This window comes from Phoca vitulina, unplaced genomic scaffold (genome assembly GCF_004348235.1).
Source record: "Phoca vitulina isolate PV1807 unplaced genomic scaffold, GSC_HSeal_1.0 scaffold1, whole genome shotgun sequence".
NCBI classification, from domain to species: domain Eukaryota; kingdom Metazoa; phylum Chordata; class Mammalia; order Carnivora; family Phocidae; genus Phoca; species Phoca vitulina.
In genome coordinates, this window is record NW_022589704.1 from 12989751 (window position 1) to 13002245 (window position 12495).

Below are 12495 nucleotides of genomic sequence, written 5' to 3' on the forward strand. Positions count from 1 at the left end.
CTAATCTTTTTTTTTTTTTTTCCTTCTTATAGCTCTCACACATTGCTAACACAGGTTATCTTGCTATATTTTATGCATGAATAAAAGCAGTTTTAATTTATTTTGCAACAAAAGAGAGTTTAAATAAATATGCAGATGGGTAGATACAAATCATAACTATATAAATAATATACATATTTACAGTAATCTTGGCCTATGAATTATAAAATGTTACAAGATCTCATTAATTCCTGTTTTATGGTGATGGAAGAGAGGAAGGAGAAGGAGTAGACAGCGTGCATAGCCTTTGGCCTGTTACTGTCTGCAAAGTGGTAGGTGTACAGGAGGACTTCAATGAGTGTTTGTTGAATAAATCTGTAAATGAAGCCAGCGAATATTATTTAATACTTTCATGTGCAGAGCAATGGGCCAGGCACCTTGGGGAATAAAGGATTTACAACAAGCAAACCTAGCTCCCCTTTCTGAAACTTACCATATAGTATTAGAACACAAACTCTAAAAATAAATAAATAAATAAATAAATAAATATTAGAAACAGATGGCATTTTAATGGAGATTCAGACACAGCACAGTGTGTCTGTATGTGCTAGGGGTGGAAATGGATTTTTGAGTGGCAGACATCAATTCCAACCTGAGGGATATCTGACAGCACTATTACTAACAATGAAGATTCTGAGTAGCACCCAGACACTAATTTCTAAGCAATGTCTAGAATAATTTTTCATTCAATTATGGGCTACCTGGGCAAAGGAATGCTATATGCAGTCAACACCGTAGTTATAAGGACACACGCAACACCCCCGAGCTGCTCTAGCATAATCCTGGGGCACCTGGGTGTCTCAGTCGCTTAATGGTCCAACTCTTGATTTTGGTTCAGGTCATGACCTCAGGGTTGTGAGATTGAGCCCTGCATCGGGCTCTGTGCTAGTGTGGAGTCTGCTTAAGATTCTCTCTCTCCTTCTCCTTCTGCCCTTCCCCAACCCCCAGCCTCGCTCTCTTCCTCAAAAAAAAAAAAAAAAAAATTTTTTTAATAACTAAATAAGTAAAAAATAATGTAACCCTGTTCTCATAGAATATTGACCACTTCAGAGGACAGATGGGTACCCAATCACACAGAATTGATTCAACCAAAAGCTGAAACTTTCTTCCCACACTAGCATGGTTTGCCATGAGGTGCCTATAAATAACTGTGGAGTAAGGATATGAAACAATGCATTTTTGTATTTGGTCCTGTGGATAAAACAGTGTTTCTGCTGAACATGACACAATTTCCAATGTGTGAGACACAGGTGAAGGTGATTCTCTAATATAGTTTTCTTGGTACCAACTTCAGATTCTAATCATATGGGAGGTTGTAGGGAAGGAAGCAGAAAGGATAAAAAGAAGAGGAGGAGGAGATTGTGAAGGAGGAGAAGGAAAAGCTGTCCAGTCCTGAAACCCAAGCTGATAAAATCAGAATCTGTAGGAGTGGGGCCCAGGCATCAGTAATAGATAAAATAGCCTGAGAGGAATATAATGTTCTGCCATGGTTGAAAACCAAACCAGGGCAATGATCAGGGACAATGCTTCTCAAACCTTACTGAGCATAAGAACCATCTGCATGGCTTGCTGAAACAGATCCATGAGCGCCAGCCCCAAAGAGTCACGTGTCTTGGCTCCAAAGATCCATCCAGGATGGAGCTTAAGGTTTTGCATTTCTAACCAGTCTCAAGATAATTCGATGTTGTCCACCTGTGAAGTACAATCTGAGTATCAGTGCTCAAGAGTATGGTACCAAAGGCTCCTTGAAAATAGGCAGAAAAGCGAGTCACCTAGGAGTTGTTTGTCGCTCAGTAGATGGTCTATGGACAGGCAGCACCAGCATCTTCTGGGATCTTCTAGAGATGCCAAATCTCACACTCTGATGAATCAGAACTTGTATGTTGTTACCACGATCTGCAGGTGATAGGCATTTCGTTAAAGTTTGAGAAGTACTTCTCCAATTCTCAATTTTGACCCCTTTGGAGTCACTTGAGCACTTGCAAAATCTCACAAGGCCTGTGACTAACCCCAGGAGGCTTTGTGGACAGGAGGAGTTTTTAGAAATTGCCAGCAGGGCTCTTCCGCGTAGAAAAGTTTGAAAAGCACAACTCCAGAGGACATGATTTGAGGTGATATTGTACAAATTTTTCCATAAACTTCTCTTTTTCCAATCTCCTAGTCTGTCACATTTTATTAATAGATATTCATTTGTACATGTTAATAAAAATCCTCTCAAATACAAATGGCCATAGGAGGATGGACATTGTTTTTTCAGTCATTCCCATCTTAGTGTTAACATAATTAGACTCTGAGATCAAAAAGCTGGGAACAAGTGAGTCTTACTGGGAACTGGGAGAAGAGAAGAAATGATATGGATTAGGGGGTCCTTCTTATCATGAGCTGAGATGGACGGAAGCATGAAACATTGACTATGTGGAATGTGATTATTTCTTGTTCAACCCAGAAGTAGAGTGCCCACAGAGCACTGAGTGGCTGGAGGAGGGGCTAAATGGTGGGAATAAATTGGATTTCTTTTAAGAAATGCCCATGAAAAGAATTTGAGGAATTATAAAATTATAAGAAATTACACTGAAATTGGGCATGTGGCAGAAGATGTAAGTGGTGATGAAGTAGCCATTAGAAACTATTACTGGAGACTATATTATCACACATGCACTTTTTTTGTGAGCTTGCTGAGCTCCAGAACCTCGTTTTATATATTTCAAGTGCTCAATGATGTTTTAGATATGGATACCGCAGTAATGTTATCCATACTAACTTGCTCCCTATTTAAGCTGGATCAATTCCAGATCAATTCCAGAGGTATGACTGAATAAATGAACATGGCAAATACCCACCCAATAAACATTTCATCTGCATACACAGGTCTAAGATGGCTGGATTTTTTTGTTTTCCTTTAATGCCTCCAGAATACTTGAGATACATGCTGAGTCATTTAATTGGAATTAGGAGCATATTGAAGAAAGAAAAGTGTCAAGTTTCCTCTTATTTAGTGGCTCATCTGTTTAGGGCAGAAGCCAAGTGGTGATTGAGGACAACTGAGGGTCACATAACAAAATTGAAGCATCCAGGTCCTCGCTATTCACCCGTGCGTGAATGTCAGAGATCACTTCCGAAGTTGAAAGGTGTGTGTGCTTTTCTCTGAAAGGTCCTTACTAATCTTGTTTCTCAGCGAATAAATACAGCAACGGCAAAAGTCAACTAATTTAAACTATTGCTTTTATTATAATTACACGGGAGCACAAATAAATAAGCACAAAAGTATTGTAAAATATTGCCAATGCACTAAAGAAAACAAATTGTTTTCAAACCACATCTGGTTACTTCAGTAGTATCAAAGTACATTTATAATTACATATTACCTAAAAAAATCAAGTACAAAAATTAAGAGAAATTAAAACATCAGTGTTTACATTATTATGTATATAGAAATGGCTAACAACACGTGAATAGAGAAATCTGTTAGCTAATGCTTATTTGCACAAATTTTCAGGCACATACCTGACATTTTTAATGAGTTATGAAAAATGTAATATGACATTCAGATTCTTAGATACGGTAAACATATTATGTTGGAATGGATGTTAAATGGTTTCTTTTAAAAACCCTGTCTTTTAAAAATGTAGTGCCATTATCCACTAAAAAACATATTATTTTATATCATTTCTTCAATAGCTATTTGTTTTAATTTCTTGAAAAGAGCAAGAAAGTAAACGTACAATTGCTAAATACGTAAACACATTTTTAGTGCAAGATAACAAGACCTGTGACTTTACTGTGCTTTGTTTTTTATAATCACAGTGCACTTTACACCAATTGCTACACTATAAATGTTAACTCAAGGAGTTCCCAACAAAAGAAGTGCGTACTAAACATTTTCATATATATTATATACAGTATGTATACTGTATGTGGGTGTATACACATGTAAATGTGGATGTTTTTAGGGTGGGCAACCCAGTCATATTTGGGAACAATTGAACACTTCAAAAAGATCTTCATCTATATTTGATTGAGATTAAATCCAACACTATTTCTGTAAAGGTGTTTCCCCTTAAATTTGAAACTTTGTAATATTTAAAGGGAAATGTAATCAGGATTTTTTTTTTTTCAGGTTACACACATTTTGCTACAATGTAATTGACCCAAATATCAAAGGGTTTTAAATCAATCCAAACAACAAGCCACAATGTTCAAGTCCAACATGGTAAACGTGTTATCCTTTTACTGAGTTACATAGACAGCAGTACGTATCCTATGTGTACATATAGAGTCTTATACATAAACATATTTTATACTTAGACATTAACTTTAATATGTTTTAGTATTTTATTTTGACTGTACACTTGATCTGGAAAAAAAGAGAGAATACCATATATAAACACATAAGAGATGTCAAACACGTGATATTGTATAACTGCTTAGAAATAATTGGCTTTGTTCTGAAATTTTAATGATTGCATAATTAAGCTCCTTGAAGGCAGGGACCATATCTTTTTGAATATTTAATTCCAATGCTTCACAGAATTTTGAAAAACAACTAATAGATAAGTTTCTCAACAATGAACTATTAATAATAAATTAATAAATTGTCCACATTCTACAATTAGCTATCTATTCTCCCATTGAGGGAAGATGTAGTGAGTTAATCTTAAATATTATAGGTACTGTTTTTCTTCAGTTCCATTTAAATTTGGGGCACAATGAAGTAGGATTTGTTATTCTATTGTACTTCTATTCCTTTGAAAGGGTAAACTGTCTCTCATCTCAGATTACCTACTGCTTAAATCACAGGAATTTTTTTTTTTTTAATTTCATAGGTAGCCATAATTAGCTTACAAGCTCTTTTCTATTTTAGGGAAGTGAATCACTTTAACATATAAGTGATTAAAATTGCATTGTTAATGTGCATTGTTCTGATGTCTTATTTAGTTAGTTAAAACACTAACCTGAAAGTGTTTAGTTTTATTGACTTGATTCCTAAATTTGCTCAAAGAGTCAAATCAAATTATATGTGGGGATGAGGCCTAAGCCAGAGTGTAGTAAGAAAAATGTTTCTCTATTCTCTAGAAGCATTCAAGAAAATGATTTGGAACCTCCATGTCTGAAGTCCCAGTGTCATGATTTTGAAAAGGGAAGTTGTATCTCCTTGTATCCAGACAATTTCCATATATTCTTTAAAACTACAAAGGTGAACCTCTTAATGTTTTGTTTTGCTTCATTTTCCCAAATATTTTGTATGGGTGATCATTAACCTTCACTTACACAAATTGATCACTCACTCCAGACATGCTCCCACGGCATGAATACGTTCACATGAAGACCTACCCTAACAGCTCAGAAGGTGCTGGCTTCTGGCACTGAACAGAAATGCAGGATCTCCCTCCCATCGATTCTAAAGAAATTTGTCTCTTGTGTGCTAAGAAGTTTTTCCCATAGAAAAGCATCTTGCTGACAGCCAATAAAATTCTGTTTCTGTAAAAGCTGTCAGGAAAAGACCATTTCTCATACGTATGGGCTCTTCCCACCTGATAACCATGCCATGATACCATTTGTTCTTTGGCACTGATAAAAAATATGGGCTTTATCTTTCCAGAGTGTTCTGTCAACGGAATGTTTTATCATCCGACCAAATTCACAACTGACGTGTCCTGATTGACTGCCCCCAGAGAATAAGCTGATTTTTCTCCTCTATCCTAATGACCTTTTCTCCATATAAAGAAACACAACACAAAAAGAAAATGAATGATAGAATGGAACTCACCATGTGGGTGAAGCTGCAACGAACAGTGGGTCAGGCACCCAAGAATCGTTATTGAGTCAAACATCAGTGAAGCTGCTTTCCCAGATCTTTCAATGACTCCCCATTGAAAGGAAGATTTGGAGAAATTAAACAGAAATGGTTGCCTAAGGTCAGATTTTCAAACAAGCTGCCTTCTCAGAAAATAACTTGCTTGAAAAAAAGAGTGCATGAAACCTGGCAGCAACATGAGTTTGGCAGAACAAATGGGAATGACTGAATCCAACACAAGTCATTTCAGTACCTCTGTTTCCTTCTTGACAAGTGGCCAGCATTAAAAAATATCTTCTGCCTCATTCAGAGAGATATGGGAAAAGATTGGCATCTGAAAAACACACTTAGATATGTTACTGAAATATAAATTTCAAAGGAATTATCCAATCATTACCATACCGAGCCTGAATATACATATACATACACCCAGATCACCATAAAGATGCTGAGAATTGATGTCTTCTACCCGATTGACTGACTCGAGTATATGTAGTCATAGAAGTTAAATCAGGCTAACATCCTGGGTCCTAAGCACATTCTATTTCCATTCTGATTTTATCTTAATACATCTTCATCACTCTTAGACTGGTACTCCATTGATAGTTGGGTTTGAAACATAATCTCTAACCAGTGAAATATGGCAGTAGGATTTACTTAAGCTACTTAAGATCTCTCCATGAATTCCTGTACTTGTGATCCTGCTTCTTCTTCTTCTTCTTCTTCTTCTTCTTCTTCTTCTTCTTCTTCTTCTTCTTCTTCTTTTTAACCACCTCAGTTATACAAGCAAAACCTAAAACCTCAGTAAACGTTTTATGTATACAGTTCTCCTGCTGAATACTCATTCACGCAAAAACAACAGATACACATGCTCCCACTTACCCTTTTTCCTTATTCTTTCAGAATTCTAATTGGACATCAAAATATACATTGATTATAAAAGATTAAAAAATTATTTTATAACATTTCAAAGGCTTGAAAGGAACTATTACTGATAAAGCATCACTAGGTTTTTAGCAATAGAGATTACAAAAATCCCCTCACTCCTTTATATTTGGTTTTATCGAGCAGCACTGTACTATTGCTGTCAAAACCCTTACAAGGAAAACCACTATGACAATAACTTCAAACACATACCTTTTCTCTCAGAAATATAATACTAAATTGATTGTTAAAGAAGAATCACATACTGTCAATTTTAGGAAGCATAAATAGTAATTTAAATATACAAAATATATGAGATAGTTTCCTTTTTATCCATCCGTGGCAATATTTATATGTAACTAACAAGTTATTCTTAAAAGATATATAGGAATTTGTTTAACTTAAACTTTACCACCACATAAAATCGAAGCCACCCCATCCATCCCCTAGCCCCTGCATTTCCTGTTTCTTCCTTGAAACAAAATAAAATAAAAAGTGGTCATAATTCTTTGGTCATGGTGTCAGAATCAGTAAGAATGGATGTGATGGTCCTGCACAGAAGATTACGACCCAAAAATGTGGTGATAACTAGTTTGAAAAACTTAAGAAATTCTAATTCATTAATGGACCTAAATTTTGCAAAAGATTGGCGTTTAGTGTACTAAAATATGTAAACGTATCTGTCTGAATATTTATTTCTCATTTTCTAGGGGAAACAAACATACACGTGAAAAGTTACTTAAAAATAGTGATGGCAGTGGTTATAAAGCCACTGGAACCACTTTCTTGAAAGCAGTCGTGCTATTTAGCTTTCGATTCCTTGTTCCTTCCATTGTCACAGTGAACCCTGGTCTCCTCCAATCAGATCCATGATGCAAGGACACATGTCCTGAAAGTCATTTCTGAAGGAAATGTTTTCTGCTGGGATATCCAAATATATCCTAATAACTTTCTCTGGAGTCTGACTAACCATTGCTTAGTATAAACAAGACAATATTGAAGAGAAATTCTTATAAAGCCAATGTAGCAAAAATATTGGTGTTGATGTAATGTGGACGTCCAAATTATGCATCACATTTGTATTCATTTCCCGTCAAACCCTTAAAAACTTACAAAGCAACAGATGTTCTTAACGAATATGATACTTGATTTCTACATTACTAGCACCAGGTCATATATTATGTGATTGAACATGATTTATAGCTGTGAGCTCTCATACAGAAGCCAAATGTGGACAGAAAAAAAAAAAAAATAACATCTTAAATGCAAAAATTAATAATAAAAGGCATCAAGGGATTACATATAAAAGAGATAACAAACCAGTTAATACCGAAATTATATCATCTAGTAAAACTCTTGATATTTCTGTAATTTATATACGTATAATGTGTATTATTTCAGGTGTCACCCTTAAACTAGTAAAATATTTACATCTTAATATCTTTTGGATTCAAAATAATCCGGGATAAATAAGTGTCTTAATTGCAAAGATACAATTAATATACATTTTATCAAGAACTTGCCATGAGTAGGCACAGCTTCCCGTGGGCTTTCCAGGGAAGCACTGGCATTCCATTCCGACAGAGAAGATATGTAACAGTTACTTATCGCATGACTGCGTTGACCTCCCTCTTCGTGTAAAGTGATGTGGAGCTCCCGCCGTCCTGTGCACAGTTATATGGCAGTATCCCAGAACACCGTTTGCTGCTTAGAATAGGGTGGAGGGCTGTACTTCTTTGCCCCTGCGTTCTTCTTCCAGCTGGGCAGGATAGGCATGCTATCCTGTTTGCAAAGCCCCTTTTCCGTTTTCTGTCTAGCTTTTATTTCCTTGCACAAGCAACGCTTTTTCTCAATCATCTCAAGCATTGTATGGTCTCCATGAAACCACGGCATGCATGCCACCTAGCAAAAAAGAAAGAGTGAATACAGAAGCAAAAAATGGAATGAAAGCAATTTCTTTCTTTTTTTTTTTTTTTTGCACCGTGCTAGTAGTTGTTTCGAAAAATGTCAGCTGTTTATCTTTGTAATTCTTACAAAGCGAAATTAAAGTATGGGAACTATAAATAAATTTTGTACTTAGGTAAACTTTGTGACATATTCAAACAATTATTTGGGCAGGAATATTTTTCCAATATGTTTCAGGAGCTCACAATATGGAAATGACCCTTTTTTTTTTTTAAGATTTTATTTATTTATTTGAGAGAGAGAGAGAGCACAAGAGGGGGGAGTGGGAGAGGGAGAAGCAGACTCCCTGCTAAGCAGAGAGCCCGATGCGGGACTCGATCCCGGGACTCCAGGATCATGACCTGAGCCGAAGGCAGCCGCTTAACCAACTGAGCCACCCAGGCGCCCGACCCTTTTTTTTTTAAAGCAATTTGCCTAGTATTTACCTATTACTTTTATGTCAACTCCATTGTCTTATAGGTCCCAATGTATCTAAGATCAATTATCGGAACTACTTTTCAGGAAATCTCAGATGAATGTGATCGGTTTTGAAGAATTTAAAGACCATTTTTGTTCTTGAAATAAAACTTGGGTTTGTTTATAAAAAGCATATGAATTAAGGCTTTTCATAATTCTTCTACCAAAATGACTTTGCATGCATCTAATGCTTGGAATTTAAATGTTTAAATAATTTTTTGCAAAGAAATTCTTCTATATTTTTTGATACTTCAGCAAATATCTAAGTTAGAATCATTAGCTTGTGCCATCATACTGACCCAGGCCCCAATTGATTCCAGCATTTTAGAAAAACAGATTCATCAGGTCAATTATGTATCAGGAGATGATTCAGAGCTGATTATATATATACTGAAGTATATTTCTGGACAGATGAACGCTGATCCCAGGTATATGTGGTCATGTCCCCTAATAACTGTTCTTTAGAAGAGACCTATAGAGTTGAGTCTCACACAAGGACAGCAATGTGATTGGGCCATGAACCCAGCATGAGGAAGCTTCCATTTAATTGTCTAAGCAAATCTACTCTTTGACTTTAAGGGTTAAATAGCTCATTTGGAGTCTCTGAATTAGATGTTACAATTTTAGTATAAAAATCAGAACAAATACTTAAATAACGTTTACTCTATACCAGATCCCATTCTAAGTACTCTGCATAGTTTATTAAACTCACAACGATGATGCTCTGAAATAAGTACTATTTATTAATGCATAATGATGAGTAAAATGAGATTTAGAGAGATTTAGTAACTTGCTTAAGCTTACAGAGCCAGCAAATGGCAGAGTCGGGATTGGATCCCGACAATCATTTCTAACACTGTGCTTTTAACAACTATTCTGTACTGACTTTCAGTGTATATGTAGATGTGGAAAGGATTGAGAAGATAAATTAGTACAACACCCTCAATATATAGATGAGGAAGCTAAAACTTCAAGAAATTACATATGTTGCCCAAAGCCAGGCAAGTAAGTTTCTGGACTTGAACAAAGCAAGATTGACATTCTCATGATTCCTAATCCTTTATGGAGGGGGTCTAGAGCTAGAAGACAAGAATTCAAAACATGGATGTGTCAAATTTCTCCCAGTCACTGCACTTCTTGGTTTCTTTATCTGAATAACTGAACTGGTAATATCTCAATTGCAGTAGTTGGTGTAAGGATTAAATTGGATGATGAAAGTGAAGTCATTTTTCAAAACACTAAACCACTGCCCCACTATTATTATTGTAATACTGACAAATACCTAGGAGTTTTCAGTACCTGCTCCCTGTTACGCATGTGCAAAGAGCTCTGTATAGGTTACATTAAATCCTCCCGGCCACCCTGAAAGCCTGGATGTATCTATATGCTACAAGTAGGAAAGCCGTCTCGGAAAGTTTAAGAAACTAGATCAAGGTCACAGCTTACTACATGTAATACAGACCTCTATCAAACTCAGATCTGTCTGACTCCAAAGTGAATATTCTTTCTACTGCATCTCCTGATTATTATCTAGAAATTATAGTAATAGTTATTGTCATAGATGCTACCATTTCCAGACAGTACTCAAGAAATCCAAATATATTTATGGCTTTATGAGAGAATAAATAGTGTGTATTAAATAAATCCAAATCAGTATTTTGGACTTGGAGTCCAGAAGATGGCACTCTTAGATTAATATCTTGTATGTGCCTAACTTGATATAAAGTTCCTTGAGAAAAACGAGCTGTGTTTTATGGCCACCAGTGTTTGGTTTTTAAATGAAATTCTAGATATTTGTTAAACTATTCAAAAAACCAATAGGCTTTTGTCCCAACAGAACATCGCCAAAGTGGCTCAGAAATTTTTCAAAAGATTTCTAATATTTTATAACTCGATAATCCATGCAATAAAAATACAGTAAGTCTATTTTGGTGGAAATACAAGCAAAATTTATTGAGTGACTATAAACTCTTAAAATGGATTTATAACATAGAATTCCCAGAGGGCAGGCCCCAAATTTTATCCACCAGCAGCCCCAACATGCAGAACAGAGTCATTAAGCTCTCGATATAAGTTTTATGAATGAATAGACGCCACCATCATTGAACAGTTTTTGTTAACTCTTAGAAAGCTCACCAGATCATTTTCTTTTAGTAAAACCTCACTGGATTTTACACATTCCAGCAAAATTGCAAAACCTCCAACCTTCTTTCAGGTAAGATATGCACAGCATCACTTTGATATTTGCATTGTATTTACTTTTCCACACAAATCTTTTATCATTTGTTACTTAATTTTCTTTACTATTTAAAAGTGAGAATCAGCACATGTCACTGCAAAATAATAATTCTCCTAGATTGCTCTAACAACAGTATCTCCAATATATTTCATAGTAGTCATTACATTTCTGGTACGTAAAACTGCATTACTATAAGTGTGTATTTTCTGACAATTAGAAGTTTGTACTATATAAATGTGTCAATTTAAGAATAATCCATTCTTTAAAAAAATCTAAAAAATAAAAGTTTAAGAATAAAGAGTTATAAAGTATGATTTCCATATTCTTTACATTTTTATTTTAAAATAATTAAATATCCACTTGATTGATATAATGGTTTAAAATATTAATAGAAGAAAATCAACCTCTTTTTTTCAGAATGCTTATAATATTAAACTATTTCGGTGGTCAATACAAATTCTGTGAGAAAGCGTTAGTCAATACATCAATGATGGCTAGATAGTCTAAGAGAATTTAAATACAGGTTATTAGAAAATAGCCAATTCAAAAACTTTTAAATTTCAATATTTTAATAAATCTGTTGAAGAGTGCTATAGAATCATCTCATATTAAGCTATTATTGAACCTTTTTTTTCTCATTTAAGAAACCCAAGAAAGTTAGTACTATATTAAGACGAGATAAATCCTTTTTGAAAGTGATTCATTTTTGGGGAAGACAAATCTACTTCCCATGTTTACTTTTATATAGCATGTGTTTTTCTTTTTTTTTTTTTTTTAAGATTTTATTTATTCATGAGAGACAGAGAGAGAGAGAGAGAGGCAGAGGGAGAAGCAGGCTCCCAAGGAGCAGGGAGCCCGATGTGGGACTTGATCCCAGGACTCTGGGATCATGACCTGAGCCGAAGGCAGATCCTTAACTATCTGAGCCACCCAGGCGCCCTAGCATGTGTTTTTCAATATTTCTTTCTGGAAAGTGCATGCTCTCTTTAATTCCCAGAATTAAACTCCAACGTTACCTACTATGGCCATTTACATGGCAGAATCTTTCCCCCTAAAACAAGTCTAAAAATTACATTTC

General features: G+C 35.3%; 1 protein-coding gene across 4 annotated transcripts in view; it reads right to left on the bottom strand.

The window, feature by feature from the left end:
• Window positions 1-2732: 2732 nt before the first annotated feature.
• NYAP2 (neuronal tyrosine-phosphorylated phosphoinositide-3-kinase adaptor 2) overlaps window positions 2733-12495 on the bottom strand; it is a 260781-nt gene continuing 251018 nt past the window's right edge. For all 4 annotated transcript variants that reach the window (XM_032401087.1, XM_032401071.1, XM_032401080.1 and 1 more), the window contains one exon: window positions 2733-8659. In XM_032401087.1, coding sequence (XP_032256978.1) covers window positions 8432-8659 — 228 coding nt within the window. In that variant the 3' untranslated portion in view covers window positions 2733-8431. The remainder of the gene's footprint in view (window positions 8660-12495) is intronic.